The sequence below is a fragment of the Panthera uncia genome, chromosome E1, assembly GCF_023721935.1.
Source record: "Panthera uncia isolate 11264 chromosome E1, Puncia_PCG_1.0, whole genome shotgun sequence".
Classification (NCBI taxonomy): domain Eukaryota; kingdom Metazoa; phylum Chordata; class Mammalia; order Carnivora; family Felidae; genus Panthera; species Panthera uncia.
This window is the reverse complement of record NC_064814.1, coordinates 24,038,523-24,061,739: the sequence shown is the minus strand read 5'-3', so window position 1 is coordinate 24,061,739 and position 23,217 is coordinate 24,038,523. Positions and strand designations below refer to the sequence as shown.

The 23,217-nt window shown below is 49.6% G+C and overlaps 2 protein-coding genes across 5 annotated transcripts in view; one reads left to right on the top strand and one right to left on the bottom strand.

Moving 5' to 3' along the window:
• The window catches only part of FAM104A (family with sequence similarity 104 member A), a 17,566-nt gene extending 6,995 nt beyond the window's left edge, over positions 1-10,571 (top strand). For 3 of the 4 annotated variants that reach the window (XM_049637704.1, XM_049637706.1, XM_049637707.1), the window contains exons 3-4: positions 6,437-6,499; positions 8,155-10,571. In XM_049637704.1, the coding sequence (XP_049493661.1) occupies positions 6,437-6,499; positions 8,155-8,388 (297 nt within the window). In that variant the 3' untranslated portion in view covers positions 8,389-10,571. The remainder of the gene's footprint in view (positions 1-6,436; positions 6,500-8,154) is intronic. The other variant, XM_049637705.1, reaches the window with a different exon arrangement.
• COG1 (component of oligomeric golgi complex 1) lies at positions 9,414-22,545 on the bottom strand. The gene is made up of 14 exons (XM_049637695.1): positions 22,123-22,545; positions 19,002-19,246; positions 18,671-18,852; positions 18,356-18,526; positions 16,375-16,531; positions 15,617-15,827; positions 14,458-15,249; positions 13,762-13,908; positions 13,150-13,311; positions 11,965-12,092; positions 11,403-11,511; positions 10,838-10,947; positions 10,679-10,757; positions 9,414-9,603 (listed from the first exon to the last, which is right to left on the bottom strand). The coding sequence occupies exons 1-14, from the start codon at positions 22,435-22,437 to the stop codon at positions 9,466-9,468; spliced, it is 2,946 nt and encodes a 981-aa protein (XP_049493652.1). The 5' UTR covers positions 22,438-22,545; the 3' UTR covers positions 9,414-9,465.
• Between the last annotated feature and the right edge of the window lie 672 nt (positions 22,546-23,217).

Sequence of the window (23,217 nt, the reverse complement as noted above, 5' to 3'; positions counted from 1 at the left end):
TTTTGAATTGTTGAGGAAGAAGTAGATATTGAATAAATGTTATTCAGGGCGGGCCTGTTTTTAAAATTATACGAAGGGGAAAGGGGTGGGGGGGGGCACCTTTAAAATGGAAAGTTAAGCCGTAAATAATTGATTGGATCATCACCACTGGAATAGATTGTTATGTTTATAGCACAAGAATATCAAGTTTAGGGGCACTTGGCTGCTTTTTGACAATCGTGTATAAAAAGGAAAATAAAAAAATGATTCATTAGTGGATTATTTTTGTTATTTCATATAGTCACGTATTAATGAAAATGTTATCTTTTAATTCTAAGGTTGGGCCAGTGAGGTAAGTTTTCTTAAGACTAACTCAGTGAAGAGAAACCGTTTCTTGTGTTTTTCCTGAAATACTTAAGTAATTTTAGAGTTCTTTTTCTTGTGACTTGAAGAGCTTTTATATGGAAGGAGTTTACTTTTTTTTTAATGTTTGTTTGTTTTGTGAAAGAGCACGAGAGCATGAGTGGGGGAGGGGGAGAGAGAGAGAGAGAGAGAGAGAGCGTGCGTGCATGAGAGAAAGAACCCAAAGCAGGCTCTACACTGTCAGCTCAGAGCCCGACGCGAGGCCTGAACTCACGAACCATGAGATCATGACCTGAGCCAAACTCAAGAGTAGGATGCTCATTTAAAAAAAAAAAAAAGAAGGAAGGGAGGAAGGGTGAGGGGAAAAGAAAAGAAAAAAACGGGCGCCTGGGTGGCTCAGTTGGTTAAGCATCTGACTTGGGCTCAGGTCATGATTTTGCGGTTTGTGGGTTCGAGCCCCATGTCGGGCTCTGTTGTCAGCACGGAGCCTGGAGCCTGCTTTGGATCCTTTGTCCCCCTCTCTCTGCCCACCCCCCCCCCCCTTGCGCGTGTACGCTCACTCTCTCTCTCTCTCTCACTCAAAAAAATGAACATTAAAAATATTTTTAAAAAGTCGGATGCTTAGCCAGCTGAGCCACCCAGGCACCTCGGAGTTTGCTTTAATTCTAAGAGAGAATTAAAGTTTTTTATAATTAATTTTCAGAAGTTCTGTTTTTCTCCTAATGTAATCATATTGCCCAGTACCGGGAAATAAGATGTGAGGTGTTTGAATTATGTATGCCAGAAGTAAATCACAGCTACTTCTGTGAAGTAAAGATAGTATACACCTCTCTTCCTAGATACTGTGAAGGTGAAGAATGTGGACTGACTTGCCTGATTAGTTCTGTAAAGAGAAACTTTTAGTCTACTTGTCCATTTTCTTCCTGTCATTTTTGTAGGTGCTATCTCTGCTTCACAGATGGGAAAATTGGGGCACAGAAAAAAGAAAGTGGTTTGCCCGGAGATACACAACTAGTAAGAGGCAGGGTCGATGATTCCAGAGCTTGGCTGGTGAGCTCCTTGCTCCTAACCATGATACGTGCCGTGTCACAGAATACCGGACGGAAGTTCTGAGAGATTTTGCTAAATATATCCAGAGGCAGCTTAGGTCCTAGACTTCTCTCAAATCATAGGAACAAGAAGAATATTTTTCCTCCTCCTGTCTTTCAGCTGGAAAATACTTTTCCAGGTTAATGCTGTGATACAGTATTAGCGTGAAAGCAATTTTAGATCTCTAGTTAGAAAAAGCGAAGAACGGGAATCTACTCCCAAAACCAAGAGCACACTGTATGTTACCAACTTGATGATAAATTATATTAAAAAAGCTAGATCAGATGGACCTACATCATCAACCTGATAATAAATAGCTCTTTCAAAACCTAAAAAAATAAAAAAAAATACTAAAGAAAAAGTGAAGAAATCGGGGTCTAATAGTCTTTTCAAAATTCTAATTGGTGTTTGAAACAAAGACCTTAAATTTTAACTCCAGCGACTTAGATTTAATGACTTGTGGGCCTGAGGATACGATTAAAAAAATTTTTTTTTTAATCTTTATATTATTTTTGAGAGAGAGATAGAACGTGAATGGGGGAGGGACAGAGACAGAGGGAGACACAGAATCTGAAGCAGGCTCCAGGCTCTGAGCTGTCAGCACAGAGCCCGACGCGGGGCTTAAACCCGCAAACTGTGAGATCATGACCTGAGCTGAAGTCAGAAGCTTAACCAACTGAGCCACCCAGGCGCCCCTTGAGGATACTATTTTAAAATTGATATATAGTTTACTGATATGGGAACAAATTTTTTTGTAACACCATGCTAGATGAATTGTTTTAGTTAATGTAGAAGTCAGGTTCATTTTTCTGTTCATTGAGTGAAAAGTGAAATCATTTGTCAATTTGTGTCTTCCTGTTGGGTCCCGTGGAAAGGCAGTGACATTCCCTGATCTTGGACAATTATTTGGATGGGTAAAAACTAGCTACATTTAAATTTGTTCTCTTAGGGGCTGGCCTTTTTGGTTTGAATTTTATCTTAATTTGTAGTAATGCTTTTTGGTTTCAGTTTCAATATCTTTATTTACAAATTACCTCAGACGTTTCCACATAAATCTGGCTTCGGTTACATAGGATATAAAAGGTGCTGCTACCTGAGTAAAGAGAAGCAGTACATCTTTTAAATGCAAAGACCTAGGTTTGTGGGTTCAAAAAAAAATTTTTTTTTCAGTGTTTATCTGAGAGATGGAGAGAGACAGAGCATGAGCAGGGGAGGGGCAGAGAGAGAGGGAGACACAGAATCCGAAGCAGGCTCCGGGCTCTGAGCCGTCAGCACAGAGCCCGATGCGGGGCTAGAATTCACGAACAGTGGGTGAGATCATGACCTGAGCCGAAGTCAGACACCCAACCGAGCCACCCAGGTGCCTCAGTTTGTGGGGTTTTTAAAAAATATCTTTAACTTACCGAGATCATTTTAATTTTTAGATCACTATAAAGTGTAACAAGCAGAGAGAAAATGTGGAAGAAAAACGAAGTGGCTTACTTTGAGCAGCCTCTGTCCTTTTGCGGGGGGGGGGGGGGTCTCTATTAGAAAGGGTAAGTTTTCATGTCATAACTCTAAAATCCCAGGGATGCTCTTGGAGTGCAGAGATGTGACAAAAAGTAACCAGGGGAACCCATGTGTCATTACAATTAGGATTCTTTCAATCCATTTATCTGAACTGATAAGAATTAGTTGAATATTAGGTTATCTTTTTTAGTAGTGTGACGTTAGAGGACAGTGGGATTCTTTAGTGTAATTTTTTATTTTTTATTTTTTTTTTTCAACGTTTTTTATTTATTTTTGGGACAGAGAGAGACAGAGCATGAACGGGGGAGGGGCAGAGAGAGAGGGAGACACAGAATCGGAAACAGGCTCCAGGCTCCGAGCCATCAGCCCAGAGCCTGACGCGGGGCTCGAACTCACGGACCGCGAGATCGTGACCTGGCTGAAGTCGGACGCTTAACCGACTGCGCCACCCAGGCGCCCCTTTAGTGTAATTTTTTAAAAAGTATCTGAAGTTTCTTAGTTTTGCCCATTCTCATCTTCAGTCTGTTGTAGGGTAGCAGGTGCACCCTTAGAGATGGAAGGGTTTGGGTGAAACTTAGGTGTGTGTGGTGTTTAAAATCCTGTAGCAAATGAACTCTGAAATTAACTTCTAAGACAGTCCATTTAAAATGGAGTAACAAGCCTTTCAAAAGTTAGTCTGATTTTTAGCATACATTTTAAGACACTTTGCCTCTGGTTTAAGTCCTTGGAGTGTTTGTAATACATCATGTCAGCTCACAGCACAAAAAGCTGCAGCAAGTGGTTTCTTACTGACATTGAAGGCCAAGTTTGTTAAGTAATGAGACTACATACACACGTTTTTCTATAGGTCAGGATTATTTTTTGGCCTGTTTAAATTTAAACAAAATGAAGTGATAGATTAATGGAACATTTTAGTCAGGAAGGAACTTAAAACATCTGCTGTGGTCCAACTTCATTTTATAAAGGAAACTGAGACACAGAAAGGACATGCTACCTGTTGAGCGGCACAGAAGAGTGACCACCTGCATTTTCTTTCCTTGCATAGTTAGAAAGTGGTTTTAATTAGCCCGCTGAATTCATTTGGAATCTTATGGTCTCGCTGATAGTAGCAGACTTGGAGCTCTCTTAAAACATTGGGCACTTGGGAAACAGAAGTTTCCATTAGATGCTCTGATAGACTTGGCTAGGGTGCCTCCCTCCAGATTCTGCAGTGGAGTTAGAATGCACTCCATCATGACCCAGGAAGGGAGTGTGTGTGCAGTGAGCAGGAGTCCTTTGGTCTTTTGAGGCTCACATAAATTTAAAGGCAGCAGTGAATGGGGAGATGGAGGTGATGGGAAGCTGGGGGCCGAAAGAAAAAAAAATATGTAGTTAGTCTGCTTTTCTAATTTAGAAGAGAAAGCAGGGTTCGCCTTGGCTTAGTCGGTTAAGCGTCCAGCTTCGGCTCAGGTCATGATCTCCTAGTTTGTGGGTTCAAGCCCGGCAAGGGGCTCTGCACTAACAACGTGGAACCTGCTTGGGATTCTCCCCATCTCTACCCCTGCCCCACTCAAGCTTGCGTTGTCTTTCTCTCGAAAGAAAGAAAGAGAAAGCATGCAGCTCTAAATAATAGATAGGCACAAATATTCTGGTTCTCTCTTTATGAAGCAGAGAGGCTCAGTAATTAATATTCCTGCTGGAGGGCTTTCTAAAGATTATTAGCAGGAACAGTCTTCAGAGTTGTTTTGTTTCTACCATAGGTATACATGGGTGAGCTCTGAAACTGACTTCACCTGCTGGGAAGATGGAACCTAGGGGTAGGACGAGCTGAGGGGCCAAGAGTTCTTGACTCTCCGCTTTATCATTTGCGCCCCGGGGACTGAGAAAATGAGCTTAACATTCCTGTCCTGTGTCAGGATTTATACTCTTCCTTTTTGCAGAGGGAAGTGTCCCTCTGCCTTTCTGTGTCTGCTCTACTTCCTGAAAGCCCCCCCCCCCCCGCCCCCTATGCCTCCCTTCTCTGCGTCTCTCTAGTGTCGTCTCACCCCCCCGTCCTCTCATGAGCCCACGAAGGTGCCTTTCCTTGCAGATCTCCTCGCTGCCCGGCCCATACCCGTACCGCTTCCTTCCCTTTCCCAGCGGCTGTCTGGTACCTTCAGCCCAGCTGGCGCTGTCCCACCTGTCTTCCGTCCTCTTCCGATACAGAAGCTCTGTATCCCGGCTTCTTCCCCGACCCCCTGAAAGTTCTCTCAAGGCTTGCCCGTGCTCTTTCCATTCCACAGACACACACTGAGCACGGTATTTGCCAGCTTGGATGTCTCCTTCATTTCCTCCTTCCATCTCCCTTTGGGCCGTGACACACATTACCTTTCGTTTACATTGCCGCAGTTCTCCTCTCCTGGGACCTGCTTTCCTGCTTGATGCAGAATCCTCACTCCTGAGGGTAGATCTGGGCAGAATTGGGTGCAGACCTCGGGGCACTGGATCCGCCAGCCATAACCTCTCATGGATGTCTTGTCGGACCGACTGCGCCCGCAGTGGCCCAGCCCCACCACACTATTAGCTTTGCTCCCCGAACACTCCTTCCTTCTCATTTTGCTCTTACTGTGCTCCCAGTTCGTCACAGCTTGCTTACTAAAACTCTTCCTCCACCTTCCCGGCCCACTTCAGACACCGTTCATTTCAACGAGCCTCTCCTAATTCTTCACCTGCTGCAGGGTTCCCGTTGCCACAGGAGCATGACAGTAGGATCACTATCAGCGGCTGTAGGTGGTTTTCACTTTTTAGTATTACAAACAAGGCCAGGCCAGACATTTGTGTACCTGTCTTTATAAAGTTGGTATAAACCAGGGGCACCTGGTGGCTCAGTCGGTCAATCGTCCAACCTTGGCTCGGGTCGTGATCTCACAGTTCGTGGGTTCAAGCCCTGCGTCAGGCTCTGTGCTGACAGCTCAGAGCCTGGAGCCTGCTTCGGATTCTCTGTCTCCCTCTCTCTGTCTGCCCCTCCCTTGCTCATGCTCTGTCTCTCTCTCAAAAATAAACATAAAAAAATAAAGTTGGTATAAACCATGTATTTACGCAAGAGTTTTAAAAGGGATGAGGGGCGCCTGGGTGGCGCAGTCGGTTAAGCGTCCGACTTCAGCCAGGTCACGATCTCGCGGTCCGTGAGTTCGAGCCCCGCGTCAGGCTCTGGGCTGATGGCTCGGAGCCTGGAGCCTGTTTCCGATTCTGTGTCTCCCTCTCTCTCTGCCCCTCCCCCATTCATGCTCTGTCTCTCTCTGTCCCAAAAAATAAATAAAAAATGTTAAAAAAAATAAATAAATAAAAATAAAAGGGATGAGAAATCACAGGTATGTTTGTCTCCCTCACCCTTTTTCAGTATCTGATGTGACCCATTTTAAAGAGCTTTTACTTTTTTGCAGAATAGTGTCACCTTTGCTATTATAGTGTGAAATAAAATTTGAGATGGAAACTTGACTTACTACAAACTGATTCTAGTTCTTGCCTTAATTTTCAGACAGTACCTGTAACGAAAAACAGTAAAGAAAACAGACTAAGAGGAAACAAAGTGTTCTGCGCGGTGGGTTTCTTATCTAGTGTAGTAACTGACTTGTTAAATAGCCATGACCTTACCACGTGCAGGAGAGCCGCACGTGTGGGCTGCTCCACTCTAGATTAGGAGGGGCCTTAATGTAAGAAAACAATTTTTGGTTTCGAATCGTATTTGACTTCTTAAGTCTTTTAAGTAAATTTAACCAGTGCTGTAGCTAACCGTACCATCTGACTCCATTCAGTCCATTTTATAATGCTTTCATGTTTGTGTTTTTTTGTAGACAGATAGCTCGTCTTCTACTATCTGTCGGCAGTGGGCTATTAACAGTGACCTGTTAAATAGCTCAAGATGACTTCTGGACCATGATGATTCTTGCTTTAAGTGTTATTAATAATGGATATCTTTCATGGACGTTGCATTCTTTGCTGTTCTCAGATATGTTTATGTACATACTGTTAGGTGTAACTTTTGATCAAAAATGGATAAACTAGTCTAATTTTGAAAATCACTTTTCAAGTTCTGTCTGGAAACATTATTGAAACATTTATTTTTATAATGAAAATACACAATAACCACATTGCAAGAATGTGATAGTAAAGGGTAGGAAAAAAATAAGCAACTTCAATCCCTCCATCCTAATATAACTACCGTGGCCAGTTTTTCTCTAGTCTTTTTTTCTGAGGTGCAGATTTTACATAGCTGTATGCAGACTTTTCAAAACCAAGGACTTTGTGTAAGGGAGCAGGAGTTAGATGTATCAAACGACTAAGTTAAGAAAAAGCATACACTAGATCATTTTTAGAACTCTGTCTTTCTCCTGCATTGATTCTTTTCAGTACAGTATCGTATTGAGTTGTGAATGGAAGAAGGGTACTGCTAGTCATTTATTTGAAATGCAGTATTTAAATTGTCAAATATCAGAATTCTGAAATGGATTCTTACCATTGGCTTCCCTTTTGAGAATCCTAGCTCTTAGGGATCTCTGACTAGCTTCTTCAAGACAAGTAAGACATCAGGTCATGTTCGCTACCTTAAAAAAAAAAAGTAGGCACGCTTGTGCATGCTTGTGCACGTTTGCCCACACACATCTGGAGCTGCAGAAATGCTACTGTAACTTAGAAGAAGTATGTTGTAGTCTTTCAGGATGTGTGTTCTGCCTCCAGGGGATACCATTTTGTGTCCATGAGATGATAACCACGAAATTGTCCCAGATTTTTTGAGACTCGTGCCCAGAAGCCATTTTATTTGTTAATGACATCTGTCCCCTGTACCAGTGATTGATACTTTGCCTTGGAAGCTGAACACTTCCTCGTTTGATGATTGGACATTATCGGAATGAACGATAAAATTCGCAGGTAGAGAAGATGTGTAAAGGCACTCGGGTGTAGTGGAGAGGGTTTGCGGTCAGAGGCCTGCACTTGAATCCTGGACCCTGCCGCTTCTGGGAATGTGATGGGGATCTTGGCCCCACTCGGCCTCCCGTGGTGGTCGTGAGGATAGAACGAGGTCTCCTAGGTGACTGTGCTTTGTGAAGCTCTAAAGCCCGCGGTCTGTTTTGATGCTGGCGCTCCTCAAAGCAGATGGCAAGAATACTCTCAAATAGGGTGTTGGGAATGAAACCACGGTGAAGTTCCGAAGAAACAAAACAGCCTAACGGAGCTCCCGTTTCTTTTTCCTCCCAGTCTTCGAGCAGCGATAGCGGCGGCAGCAGCAGCAGCAGCAGCATCAACAGCCCGGACAGGGCAAGCGGGCCGGAGAGCAGCTTGAACCACGTGGGCGCCGGGTCCGGCCCTAACACCCCTCAGCCTGTTCCTGAGCAGTCTGCACTGTGCCAAGGCCCTTACTTCCGCATCAACCAGACCCTGAAGGAGGCCCACTTCCACAGCCTACAGCACCGGGGACGGCCGCCGACATGATGTGCCGGCGGTTTCTTGCCTTCTGTGAAGGGACAGCGCTGTGCAGATTTGATATTTCAACTTACGATGTTTTAAAAAATTGCACAAAAATATGCCTGTTGGCTTTTCAGTCTATATTTGAAAGAGCAGGTTAACAGGCAGTTGTTTACTTGTGGTTTTGCTGCACTATTGCAATTTCAAAGGGGCTTCGAAGCAATTTTTTATAGGATTCTTTTGAGGGTGGGTATCACATCCATGTCGAGGTAACGGTATGAGGAAATCTCATCTGCGTGTTGAATCCATAGTTTGTCCAGTTCAGATTGGTTTCCAAATCTGTCAATTAGAAATTCTACTTCATGGAAAAAGGCCTTTTAACAATGCGGGATCTTCAATTTTTTAAATTCAATAAATCAGCAAAGAGTATCTAGTTTCCATGAAAAAAACCTAAGTTTTTTTTTCCAAAATTTAGAAAGCTTGATTCAGTCTTGCACTGAAATTAACTGCCATACTACCTCTTAGTATGTAGACATCCTGTTGAAAGTACGCTGTCCTTTCTAACAGGAGAACAATCAGATCCAAGTTAGACCGCGGAAGGGAAGCACCCTTGCTAATAACCATCTTCTCTCTTTGTTATATATTTGTATTTCCAGAGAGAATCTCTTTCAGACTTGTATACCCAGATAACTTCTGCTACCGTTACTCCTCCAAAGCCTACATCTCAGACTTAGTAGAAAACACTGCACAGATCTGACAGTCGAGAAGTACATAACGAATGACCTTTGTCTTACTCACAGACTTGTTCTGCCAGCAGCTTCTGTGATCTCACTGGGAGTCCGCCTTGGGGGTCAAGAATTCAGGCGCTGCTGAACGCTGACCAAGCGTAGGCTCTCTGAACTGCTGTCTGAAGTCACAAGTATCGTGAAACTGTCGGACAAGGATTCACTTTATGCTTAAAGCAAAACCCCCAACAGTAATTCGGGGGCCACATTCCACCGCTGAAACTGGAAAGACTGGTGTGGCTTAGAAATAAATGAGCAGAGGCACCGTTAGAAGAAGTGATGTAGTATTTATTTAGAGAGGGATGGCTATGTTCCCATGTTATTTAGTCATACTAGAGAGCCAACCTAGCTTGAATAACGAAGGCGTAGACGCGTCTTCTTCCTCACTGACCAGCTGTCTGAACAAGGAGCCAGGGTGCGTCGGGTCACCTGCTCGGGAGAGTGCCGGGGGGCCAACCTGCCACGCATGTAGAGGAAAGTGCCTTAGAGTCTACCCAGACCCTCCTGCCTGTTCACCCCCCGCCACTGCACTCGGAGTCCACACAGCACACACGAGCAGATCTGAGAAGCACGGAGAGCTCTAGGAAGGGGCCTTTGCTCTTTGTCAAGATTGGCAAAGGCTGTCGGGGACAAAAATGCGATTCTATTATGTGACACAACTAACGCTTCCAGGTGAGAACTTCCTGGGAAAAGGGTAAACACATGTACCTCCTTTCCCTGGTCGGTTCCTCTCCTACGGACAGGACTTACGGTCAGTTACTTGAAGAGACATTCCGAGTTCGGGGGGAAGTTCTGGCACAGGCCCATGCTCGTGGAGGGGATGGTCTGTGCAGGAACTCGTTCTCTTCACTACCATCTCCCACATTTAAAACCAGATGTTTGATGAGAATCTGGGTCTTAATGGGTTTGATGGCGGGGAAGATGGAAAGGATACGTTGCTAATATTTTGTCTCACAAGAAAGCAAACACAACTAAATGCTGAAAGAAGACAAGCTGTTTGGGCTCAAACGCGTGTACACAACACAACTCAGAAATACCCAGGAGGACTCTTTCGGGCTTAATGGATGGCAGTCAACTGAAACAAAACGTGCATTAACAAGAAAATGTCAAACTCAGAGCAAATTCCATTTAATTTCCCACCCAACTGAAAGAAATGGAAGAGGAAACCACCACCAGAACAGAATGGTTTTTTCCCCCAAACAAGTACAGTCATCACGCTGGGTTAGCAGTTAACTCTCTCACCCTACGAGAAATAATCTCCATCCTGTCCTGCCTCTTTTTTACAGCCTTGGCAGTCTGAGAGAACGTTCCTATTATGAGGCTACTTGACAGTGTAAATGGGCATCTTTTAAAACTTCTATCAGCTCGAGCTAGTGAAACCTTGTACTTCTCTATTGCGCCGCCATTAAAAGCAGCATTAGTGCATTTTGTCGTTCGGTTCTTTATCGGTTATTTAAGGGGGAGCTAATTGGGTGGTTTGGTGGGAGGTGGGGACAGCATCAACAGGGGTGAACTCCTCACTGTGCACTAACCTGGGTTTTTGTTTCGATGCTTCTGCTGGTTGATTTGGCCTTTCGGGTACTTGTCATGCTCAGCGGAAGAAGTCCGAACCTCCAAGACAAGGTGAAGAAATTTCAGGGGCATGAACGGGAAGCTTCGGGGCCCGGCTAAAACATCTTTAGAACCATTACCTGATCTGACTCGATGCCAGAGGCAGTATGTTATGGGGTTCTTGGGAGTTGAACGTGTTGCTCCTGGGCGTGAACTGGTTCTCTGTACCAGTGACCAATCCAAACAGAACCTGACAGACGAGAAATGGAGCGCAGTAACACCCAAGTCTTTTACTGTTCAGTTGAAAAGAGAAAAACCCCTGGCTGGTAACCAAGCTCTACTTTGTTTCCGTCCAGCCTTTTGGGGAACGTTCTTTTGAGTGTGTTAATGCTTCAAGATTACCTTTTTCACTGCCCACGGGTCAGAACCTTAGAGTCACATGGCTCTTTTATTTCGTTCTCTTCCGGAGGCCTTGACCTTGATAAAACCTTAATAATCCTTATCTGCGCCTCCAGGGGTCAGACCGTGGTTGCCTCAGCAGTGAGGTTTTATCTAATCCTCTTTCGGCCCTTACAACTAAACTGTGCGGTTTGGGTCCCGCCCCCCTCCCAGCACCACCTCCAGGGTATGAAGTGCAGAGGCAGGTTTGCGTGGTAACCTGAGCCCGCGCGCTTTCACACCGAGCACGTTTCCCACGTGACTCACAGAGGTTCGCTGCGCCAGCCGCGTGAGGTTGCTGTTGAGGTGTGGTGTGAAGACATCCAGGTCAAACGGGTCAATGAGTGTTTCCAGGGAGTCGGCCACTTTCTCAATTCTGAAAAAAGGATTCTGATTTCCTTTACCCCGTTTTCTAGCTCAGAAACCCCCCTTAGGGCGATTCGATGCTAAAGAGACCCCGTATTTGGGCGTAGTCGTAACTGCCGGCTCGGGACCACCTGTCACTGCCCGTGGTACTTAAGTGATCCCAAGAGCTTCCACCTGCTAAGATGTCTGAAGTCCATTCCTTCCTCACATTGTTAGGGTCAGCGCCACAGGCTCAAATTCTGCCCAAGAGCTGGTTGGCTGACTCAGAGGAGAGAGGAATGAGATTCCACCTACCACACTTGACCATGGCATTTACCCAGCAGGTGGCCATTCTTTATCTAGCTGGTAATATGAGCACTTCCTGTTTAAAACGAATACAACCAATGCACGACGAGAGGCTGCCTCTTGGGGGCTTTCTGGAACGGGCTGTGTGCACTTGGGAGAGCCGGTGGCGGGAGCCTACCTGGAGTCCTGCTTGCTGCGGCCACTCTTCACCTCCTCACCCCTGGCTGTCAGAATGATGCTGAGATAGCGCAGATCATAAAGCAGCTGCAGGGCCCGATTCTGGGTCATGGGGAACGCACCTTCTTTCTGTAAGTGAATATCCCACCCCCACCTGTTAAGGGAGACTTGTGATATGAGCCAAATAAACAGCTTCATGCTTTGGTTACATGCTTTGAGTTACAGCTTATTCCAGAAGCGGCCGCTTTTATATTCATGAGGGCAGTTCAGTCTCACAACACCAACAAAAAGAACAGGTTATGTTCGAAAGGTTGTCTTAAACCAAACTAAAAACCTTAAAGGCCTTGGGGGCTGTAGACTGCCCTTTAAAAGGGGAAAAAGCTCCTTGTGTGAAGGAGAGGCATTCTGAGGCTGCTCAGGAGAGGCGACTTCCCTGAATTCTTCCCCAAATCAGGAGGTGGTCCTGTCTTTAAAAAAAATTTTTTTTAATCTTTATTTATTTTTGAGAGAGAGAGAGAGAGAGAGACAGAGTGCGAGCAGGGGAGGCTCAGAGAGAGAGGGAGACGCAGAAACTGAAGCAGGCTTCGGGCTCCAAGTTGTCAGCACAGAGCCCGATGTGGGGTGCGAACTCACGAACCCAGTGAGATCATGACCTGAGCTGAAGTCAGATGCTTAACTGACTGAGCCACCCAGGCGCCCCGGTGGTCCTGTCTTTAAAATGTCACTAATGAAACCGGGACATCAACCAAGGGCAGAGCGCTCCGGAGAAGGGGAGGGTGGGTGGAGGGCTGGGACACAGGAGCTCCCGGAAGCCGGTGCCTCTGTGTGCCACATGCTGCGCTGGGCACGGTCCCCCTCCACCCCTCCCAAGCAGCTCTCTGAGTGACCGCACCTGACTCCGGAGAAACGGAGAAAGCGTCACAATTTGCCCAAAGCCGCAGCACGTACTTGCCAGTGCTGGGGTCGGAAACCAGGCCTTTTTTCTTTCCCACTGAACTGCCTTTTAGTGAACACCTGCTTGATCCTTGAGAAGGGGTGTGATGAACTCGGCGCGGGAAGCCGCCACTGATTAGACAGCCTGCGCGGAGTGTAAACGCTTGGAATCCTTGATGGGAACTGCCCACGCCCCAGAAAAAGCTAAGGTTTTTATTTCTGTTTTTAGCGGGGAAAAAATTCAAACACCAACCTTCACCTGTTTTTCTTCTGAAAGTTTCTCATACGCAGCCACCACCTGGACCATACAGCTTTTCAGCATCTCCTGCAGGGTCACTTTTGGCAAAGCGTGGCCTCCAACCCGGTTAATTTCCTGGCAGAGGCTAAACAGGAAGGACTGGACATACCAGGATGGCTAAAAGAACAAAGGAACGTCGAGTCACCAAGTTGCGCCAGTTGGTAAAAGTGGCTCCATTTATCCCTACTAGGCTCACGTGCCGGGACCTTGACCCTCCAGTCAGCCCCTCACAGCAGGCCCGGCAACAGATACAAGCGACAATCGCTGCCATCCCCACGGTGGCCGGGGGCTGGGCCCGGCAGGTGGCACTGTGCTTTACGCTGTTTTCACTTTAGGGTAAACAGCCGTCTAATGAGCAGAGCCTGGGACACACAAGGAAAGGATGTTAACTGACTGACTCCTCGGCCCTCGGTCCACTCTACCCCCATGATGGAAGTTATAAATACCACTTCCGGCTCTTCCTCAGAAGCTGTGTGCTGACTGATTTTCTCGTCTTTTCCCTCTCCGCAGAGTGGGCTGTTTGGCCCTGTCCAGGCCACAGGTGCTCCAATGGGGGCACCTGCTAACCTGTGTAGGGAGTCGGATTGTGGACATGATGCAGCTGCCAGACTCCGCTTCCTCCTGGATTTCTAGTTCATCCCAGCTGGTGGCTGTGGCCAGGATGGAGCCGGCATCGTCTAGAAGTAACGACTGGGTGAATCCGTGAGCCAAAACCTGGTAATAAAAGGCAAATGTCCAATAGGCCCCTTAGCTCCTCCACAGAGCGTTTCAAGCCACCAGGGTAATCTTGAGACCAGCTTCTGCTGCTTAGATCACGTGTGCCCTGCTGAGTGGAAACGTCACTCTTGGGCTGATTCCGTGCGGCAGTAATGGGAGTTTTGTTGTAACTACCCTACAGATGTCAGCGGCCACCCCTTAAGATGCCAGTGGAGACCCCAGAGAACATGATACTCAGGTTGAAGAGCAGGAAATGCAGACCCTTGCCCCGAGAGGTCTTTCTTTTATTCTTATCAGGGGGCAGGAGAAAAAGCCAGTGTTTCTGTCTCTAAAACCTAGGCTAAAAATGTGAACGGAGAAATGTGTACGCGAGGGCCATCTCACTATCGCAGAGAAGTAAAAGTAACTGCATGAAATAAGAATCATTATTCCCTTACCGCGGAAAGCCCTCGCTGAGGCTGGCCAGCCTGGAACGTGACAGAAGGGAGGCAAACGGGGGGTCGCCGCTGAGCACGGGAGGAACCCGCCGATGGGTCGGTCACTCACCTTCACAACCGCCGAGCTCCACACGCGGTAACCCATCACGCTCTGCCGCAGGAGCAGCTCCTTGACTTCCTGCCACTTGGCCTGCGAAGGAAGTACTTCCCGAGTGGTCCCCTTTCCCTGCTTTTTCAGAGCCTTAGGGTCCCTTGCTGGTTTCTCAGAGTTCCTGGACTTTCCTAAGACGCACTGCTTCAGATGGGGACACAGCTCTCCCAGCGACTGGCAGAGTCTGGCCATGAAAAGGACCGCGTGCAGCTGGACGCTGTCGAGGGCATCCCGCTGCCCCTGCACCACCTGCTCCGTGCCGTGCAGCTCTGCCCGGATGCAGGCCGTGATGCGCTCGATGCACGCCACGGACTGCGCCTGCAGCAGCTCCAGCACGGTGCCCGCATCCGCGTACCTGTCGAAGGCACAGCTCTTGGCTTGCACGGGGGAGACGTCCTTGGGCAGTGACGAGTCCGCAGAGGGAAGGTAGGCCAGGAGGTCGTCCAGCTGAACCTGCAGCTTAGCGTCCAGGGCAGAGCAGAAGTCCTGGACGCAGGGGCTGACCGCCTGCGCCTTCATGGAGAGCCCGCCGCCGGCACGCGGCCCCCGGTGCGCCACGCTGACCCAGGCGGCATCGGGAGGCAGGTCCTGGGGACTCTCGGACCAGAGGAAGAGAGACATGTTGTGCTCCAAGTGGATGTGCTTACTCGCAGCGCAGCTGCTGGTGCTGCTCTCGAGCTCCTGCAGGGCGGAAATGAGGAGCTCCTTGCAGCCGGTAGAGATGGAGTCGAAGCCTTCTCTTGTCAGGGTCTGAAAGAGAGCGAGAGGAGCGAGCGTTCCAGTCGTGACCCGTCAGGACATCTCAAAGCCACGGCACCAGCTGGCATGCCGTCCTCGCGCTCCGCACGTCCTCCGGCACGCTCAGAGAGCTCACGTGGTGTCGGCCGAGAACGGGGTCGTTGCTGACGGCCCCGGACACATTCCCGACCCCCCGACAGAGGCCGCGTCTCTTTCTGTACCACAGTCTAGATCTCTGCTCATTTCTATGGTTCGTTACCCAGAAGAGCCACCCCTGAGTCAGTCGGCAGGCAGAGGACAGACTCAGGGAGTGACAGAAGTGACGGTCAAAAGATCACACGAGGACGGGCCGGAAGACAACCGGACCGAGTGATCTCACCTGTAACCGGTCAAGGAACAGCTGCCGCATCAAATCCTCCCAGAACAGGAGTGGCTTCTCCAGAAGCCGCTGACATATCACGTCCCAGCTGTGGTTGGTGGACTCGCTGGTAAGTAATTCCCACATGGCATCCCGGATCCCTGCGAGCCCTCTTATGCTCTTCACGTAAAAAAGCAGGTTGGTGATCCCGTTTTTAATGTCTTCATTACACCTGCAACAAAGTTGTTTTTCTTGGGCTCTATTAGATTCATGGTTTTCACACCTTTCTTAAGAAAAAGAGCAGGACTCCAATGGAAAACCTCTTACTTGGGTCCCAATATATAAACGTATATGTATCTCAGAGCATTTATCAATATGCACTAAAGACAGCGTTTCTGGCTAGACTGGGGGATGGGGCCCACCCTTGCCTCCCCGAGGTATCTACCTGGAAGGACGTCTACGGGCCACTAGAATGGCTTCAAAAACCGCTGCACTAAATAAAAGCTTAGGAGTGGCAGAACTCTTGCAATCCTGTAGGTAATATTTTGGAAGGTGAATTCCTTCTTGGTTCTCCTACAGCGGGGGCTGACCCCCCCCCCCGAACCCCCCCGAGGGCAGTGACAGGTGGCAGAGTGAGCGACTGGCATGACCCAGCGGGCGGCATGCAGAGCATCACCTAGAAGATCCGGCTTTCCCCTCATTCCTCAGTGGCCTCACCGGCCCCTCTTGTGGCTACGTGAGTGGGTCCTGCCAGCCTCGGGAAAGTCCTGGCTACTTACATGTGGATCCATTTCCGCAGCGTGTCTTTCAGGTACTCCTGACTGATGGGCTGTGCCAAGGTTCGGAGAGCCGGCTGGAACTGGACGACGGATGCCGGCAGGTGTCTGGACCAGCTGCACAGTTTCACCTCCTCTTGCAGAACACCGGCGCCCTTCCCTAAGAGAAGGCCAAGTGACAGGTAATCGGGGCCATCCTTTGGAAGGCATATTACAACCTGGACCCAGAAGGAACTTCCAAAAAGCATCTCGCCTTCCTCTGGCCAGGTCAGGCCGCACCCCTGAAACAGGGGGGAAAGGGAAGTACAGAATAGACGTTCCTCAGGGAGCTGGCAGCTTCCCGCCAATATGGGCACCATATTGGTTGAGAAGGTGAAAGGCAGGGAGGAAAGGTGCGGGGTGGGGCAGGGGGAAGGAGCAGTACTGGAGTGCCCTCCGCGTCCTAGAGGCAGAACTTACGTTGTCACAAAATAAAAGGCGATCATTTCCCTTTCCTCACCATCCTCCGACCAACCTGGAAGAGCTAAGAACTGAAGACCACTCATCCTGATGAGTGGCTTGTAGCTCCTTAGAGGTGACCTTTCAAGAAGGACACCAGCATCCACGGGGCAACTCTGGGAGGCAAACACTCTCTGGAGCTGGAAACACAGGGGTCCTTCTGAGGTCCCTTGTACTTGTTCTCCAAAGCCTTAACAAATTAGCCCATAGGCACCTTTCATGGGAGGGAAAAGGATGAAATGGAAGCACCTAGAGGGAAGCCAAGGCATAAGGAAGTGGCGCCCTAGCTGGAAGAGACTACGTAATACACGTTTCTCTGAAAATGACCAGATGGCTGTCCCCACTTTCTACTTGTTTCCCTTCTATCTTTGGCCGTGTCTCCTCTGCCTGACCTCTGAGTTCTGGAGTCCCCTGAGGCACAGTCCTCTGTCATCCTCTTCCTGTGATGATGTCACCTATCCCCAAGGCCTCAGCCACAGGCACAGATGTGTGTCTCCGGCCAGACCTTTTCCTGCTCTGTTCTGAACCTGTAGCCGTCTGCCCAGTGCACACTCCCATTCCAAGGGCTCAACGGTCTCCAAAGCAGTATTTTCAAGAGTGAGCTCATCATCAGCCCTTTCAGACCAGCTCCTTTTCTAATAGACTCGGACACCTCCTTCCCACACCCTCCACAGCCAATCTACCAAATCCCCTGCTAAACAGACGTCCAAGTTGTCCGACTAGCCCCCATCGTCTGCCACTTAGGTCATGATGACAGCCTCCCAAGTGAGCTCTCCACATCCACTCCAGACCCCATGAAGAGCCACTGCCACATAAAAGCCAAATGAGTTTAATTCCAATTAGGATAAATGCGATCAAATAAAAGCACAGGACGTATGGGGACATATAACAGAAGGATGTACAAGCCTGGAAGGTCTTAGAAGGCTCTCCACTGTTCTCTGGATAAGGTCCAAACTCCCTAGCCTGGTCCACGCACCTCTGCATCATCTGGTCACATCTGACAGACTGGCCACATCTCTTCCCGTGCTGCTCTTGACCCTACCCCAAACCCATAGCCTCACCTGCTTGCTTTTAGTCCCTCAAATATCCTAACATCTTCCTTGCCTCAGGACCTTTGCACATCCCATCCCCTTTGCCTGGAACTCTCTTCCTTGCCTCCCTCATTTGACTAACTCTTACTGAACTTTCAGATTTTAGTTTAAATACCATTCTCCAAGGAGAGCATCGTTGGTGAAGTCCCTCCCAAGTCAACTTGCGCTTGGCCTTTATGACAGTGGCCAATGTGGATATCCAACAGATGTGTGTGTATTTGTGAGTTCGGTATCTGCCTCTACCGCTAGACTGTGACCTCCACGAAGGTGGGGTCCGCATTGGTCCCACGCGCTGCCGTATCCCCAGAGCTCGGCACCGCAGCAGGCAGATGGCAGACGCTCGGTAGACAACAGGTGAATGACCAGAAAATGAGAAAGGCTGGGCAAGAGCTCACCGGTCGGATGCTGGCCCGTGATGGTCTCTAGAGTTGAGAAGAGCAAGCCGCATGGCAGGGACGGATCTGGCAGCTGGCCTTCTGGTAAAGTGTAGAAAAGAGCATGAGCCTGGTTCAAAGTGGTGGCCAGCAGCTCCACTAACGAGCAGACCTGAGTCTTGATGCCAGTACCTACGAGAAGAAACCACCTCCTGTAAACAAGTTCCTGTGGTCAAATGGGAAACAGGGAACACCCCAGATGCTTCGGTCTCCCTGAGCTCATGCGTCTCCACTCCGTTGTTTAAGGACCACGTTTTGGAAAGAAGCCAAACCTACTGTGGTGCGGCTGGTTGAGCAGTTTCTGAATAGCTGCCTTTCTGGCCAACAGGAAGTCTGCTAGGGCCTGGCGAGGAGAACTCTCTTCTAAGAGCATTATCGAGCACAGGGCCTCGGCTACAGCCTGGTCAGACACGGCTTGGCATTTGAGCAGCAGCTTGCTTTCGTGCAGAATAGTTGACCTAGAAAGACGATGACAGAGGTCAACGGGGAATTTTTTCCATCTTGGGAAGAAGAACCTTGGTACATCAGGAGAGAAGACCTATTCCACGACCCGGTAGCGGTGGCGCGTGGCCGTGCCCGGAGCCGGTGCCACGCCGGGTCCACTTACCGGAAGTGGCTGGCCGCTGCGACCTGCCGGATGAGTATCGGGAATCGCAAGAGGACGGGGCTGTATCGGGAGCCAGAAGAATCCAGCTGGAGCAGGCTGTGGAGGTGGCAGCAGAGCAGGTACAGCTGTGTGGCATGGAGGTACTGAGAGGCCTCCATGGAGCTCCAGATCTTCTCAGGAATTTCCAAGAGTAGCTTGATCTGGGCAGCCATGCTGTAGAACTTCTCCTGGGATGGCTGCTGGGGCTGCAGGGAAAGGCACGGAAACCACGTCAGAAGAACAAACAGATGCAGGGTCAGCGTTTGGCAGGCTTGGGGGGGAAGCGCGGGGGTATCGTAGGGCACAAGCTTTTGTTAAGGCTGATGCCGCTCGGCGAGGCATCAGATTTTGGGGCAGAGAATCAGCAGAGACAGGAGTCCTGTCCAGCCGCACTGGCTTTTCCTCCCGGTTGGGGGCACCTTTGCGCGGTCTCTTGGAGAGGTGGACTTGATCTGGTCCTCCTCTCGCAGTCTAGTGATCAGAGAGCCTCGAGAGGTCTCCATGGCACGGAGCCCTGCGGACCACCATTCGAGTGGGCTTTCTTCTTCCCTTTGCTCATGTTCCGCCTTCCCCCATTTGCTCCTGCTTCTCTGAGTGCTCAATAGACCTCTCTGCCAGCTGTTCTTTTTTTTTTTAATTTTTTTTTTTTAATGTTTATTATTTTTGAGAGAGGGAAAGACAGAGACCAAGCAGGGAAGGGGCAGAGAGAGAGGGAGGCACAGAATCGGAAGCAGACTCCAGGCTCTGAGCTGTCAGCACAGAGCTCGATGAGGGGCTCGAACTCACAGACCACGAGATCATGACCTGAGCCGCAGTCGGCCGCCCAACCGACTGAGCCACCCAGGCGCCCCTCTGCCGGCTGTTCTTTACCGCCCCTCCGCGTGGCACAGTCCTCACGCCTCTGCCCACCTCAGTCCACGATCCTACTCCAGGACTCTCTGCCCTGAAGCATCACCTCTAAGCAGACCACCACTACTGCGTCTTTTTCAGCCCTCACCACTCTCCTGCGTCCCAGGGACGCCTCTTCTGCTGCCTGCCTGCTAAGTGTCACTGCCATTCCGTAATCAGTGTGTCCAAGACGAAATTCACTGCCCTCCCCAAAATCTCAGTCATCTGACCTCCAACCATATCTCAGCATACCACCACTCTGCTCCCACGTTCCCAGGAGATTCATGTCCTTCCGGTGGTTCTGCTGAGGTCTCCACTACTAGGCTCCAGGATTCTAATGCAGGTCCTTATCGTCTCCCACTCATTAATCCAAAAACATTTCGCTCATGCTGCGTTCATTGTCTACCGCCTCCGATCTATCCTTTACCTTTGCCTTCAGATTAATCTCCTTCAAAGGGAGAGCCTTCTAAAAGGCTCCTCGCTGTTTAGTAACTTGGCCTGGTTGTCAAAGATTTCCTGTCCTTTCAAGTACCTTCTTCCAGGGACCCTTCAATCCGTTGGTTCTACTGTGGCGGGGAGGGGAGTGATTTCATCCTCTCAGGAAATATCTGGAAACATTTTCGACTTTCAGAAAGGAGAAGAGGGGTACTACTGGTGTCCAGTGGGTCAAGGCCAGGGATGCTTATAAATATCCCACAATGCACAGGACAGTCTCTAAAACAAAGAATGATCCAGCCCCAAATGTCAGCAGCACCAAGGTTGAGAACCCCTGCTTTAATCAAATTGATTACCGATTTTTAATTGTCTTTTCATACTCCAGATCCATATTCCAAATCTCATCCATCACAACGGCCCCTCCTTACTGAGAAAGACTCAACCCTGAAGTGACTTCCTTCGGAAATATTATGGTAAATGTTAGTAATTATTTTGGAATCAATCACACATTATCCTAAAATGTTTTCTATTGCTACTCTGAAGTATTTACATTTTTCTCATCAACTTTCCATGGACTTAATTCTTTGACTAGATTGGAAGCTCCATCAGAGCAGGAATGGTGGGGTGGGGGCAGGATTCTGTTTCTTTGTGCCTTCAACACAGAGGGCACGCAAATATTTGTGAGTCTGAGAACAAATCAGAAATAATAACTATAAAAAAATAAATATATTTCTAAGGTCAGGCACGGTACAAGTTACCTTTTAATAAACCTGAAGCATAACTCCATTATAGGAAAGGCTGGCCACTAAAAGGAGGCATATATAAACGAACAGAGGAGAGGGATGAGGTTTCTCCTTTCAAAAATTAGCAAAATATTTCTAATCTTCTATGGTTCCATTGTGTGAGCCCTGGCTACTGACTTGGATTTTTCAAACAGGGTGTATTAAAAAGTTCCAAACTGGAGCTAAATTGTAGTTTTGCAACTTGTTCTAACATGTCGCTCTAAGGTTCCTTCTCCCCACGTCGTTAAGAACAAATTCCATATTTACTCTTCTGACCCTCCCTACCCCTTCACTTGGTCATCCTTAAGTCAACATTCTTTAGGAACACAAAATGCTGCTCCGGTATGAGGATGAATTTAGGGCTGAATCCTTCCACATCAGGCCTAATCATTAGCATTTTGGGGGGAAAACACTTAGGGTAACTTGATTAGAATAACCTTAGCTCCCTGAAATGAAAATGTGCCACTACTGAAAGATGAGAGCTTGATGGCTGGTACTGTCGTGCAACTCCAGCAAAGGGTAGAATAGGTGTTTGGGATCATGGAACTTACTCCTGGGAATGCGGTGGGCTCAAGACCGGGATGAGGAACGACATAAGGGGAAGGGACCAACGTAAGGGAGAGATGTGTTCTAAGAATAACGTCAGGAAACATTATACAGGGATGAGCTGAACTGTCGAGCGAGAGACCCTGGCGTTTCATCTAAAGCTGGAAGGGAGAGCCCAGCGAACCCACGAGGGAGGTGAGAGAATCTGGGCCCGGAAGTCAGGGAAGGTTCCTGAGCGGAACGACGGATCAGCAACCAGCGAAGGCAGGACGGCCGTGTTCCCCCCCCCACCAAGAAGGGAGTCCAGAAATGCGGCTGCAGGCTCTTCCCTCGGCAGGTGAGGCTCGCGCGGGGGGGCGGGGACTGGCCTGTGGCCGCCCGAGGGCTGGGGGCGGGTCCGCGGGGGGCGGGACCGAGGGTGCGGGGCTGACCTGCGGGTCCCGCGGCGGCGGGGGGGCGGCCGAGCCGGCTTCGCGGAGACGGGCGCAGTACTGGTCGGTGGCCTTCACGGCGTCCACCAGTCCCTCGGCGCAGCGGCGCATCTGGCCGATGGTGTCGGCCGCCTCGATCAGGTCGCGGTACCGCTCTCCCACCATTTGCCGCAGCTCCTCTTTCTTGTGCTCGATCTCGGCCCGAACCTGGCGCTCCAGCCCGCGGATCTCCTCCGCTCCATGTGTCTCGAAGAGCGCCGCGGGGTCGCGCAGGTCCAGCCGCTTCAGCGCGGGAGAAGTGGCCGCGGCCGCCATGGTAGACGGGTCAGTCGGCCGACGGGTCACTTCCGTCCGGAGGCCCGCCCGGCGGCCATCTTGGATGGGGGCGGAAGCGCTTCCGCCCCGCTGCCCGCCATTCTTCCTAGGGGCTGCTCCGGCGGCCAAGGGGCGGGGCCGGGATGGGTGGTGACTTTTTTTAAAGGGCGACGCGGCGGGTGGGGTAGATCTCTAGGGCCGACCGTCAGTCGGCGCGCCGGGACTCCCAGCCCCGCCCGGCGCAGGTGCACCCTCAACGCGTCCGACCTCTGCACCTACAGCGCATTTGTACCGTCTGCTCCGGACGCCCGAGCCCCTCGGAAAGCCGCAGCCGCCCGGGGTCCCGGCGCAACTCGACCACTTGGCTCCCTGCGCTGTCTGCGGGCACCGGGCGTTATCTTATGGGGCCCTTGGCCGAATGCGACGCCCGGAGTGGAGGAGTTGGGATCCGTTCCTGTTCATCCTCGAAAGTAACTTCGCAGTTGTTCGGGACCGGCTCTTCTCTAAGGCGCGCGTCCGCTCGTTTGGCTTCGGTGTTTCTTTTGATGTCGATCAGTTCTTTGCGGCTTTGGTTTTTGTTTCAAGACGGTGTTTAACCACGAAGGATGCACTGGCACTCGCGTGGGGCCGAGGGTGGTGGGCAGAGAGGAAGAGGCGCGGTGCCTGAGAAACAGCGCCTGGCAGTGTGGGCTGGGGGTGCCTAACGCTGACTCGGCATTGATGAGCTGGGGAGGGGGGGGGCCTGTTTCTTCTGAGTACTTCCAAGACCCTTCACTTTTA

What these genes read in the sequence shown, in the direction of transcription:
- COG1 (XM_049637695.1), bottom strand. Translation starts at nt 22,437, where the DNA reads ATGGCGGCCGCGGCCACTTCTCCCGCGCTGAAGCGGCTGGACCTGCGC. An exon ending in TGTTCCTTGACCGGTTACAG is followed by an intron (nt 15,250 to 15,616) that starts GTGAGATCACTC and finishes GCTCTCTTTCAG; the next exon opens with ACCCTGACAAGAGAAGGCTT. An exon ending in GGAGCTCGGCGGTTGTGAAG is followed by an intron (nt 13,909 to 14,457) that starts GTGAGTGACCGA and finishes TTTTATTACCAG; the next exon opens with GTTTTGGCTCACGGATTCAC.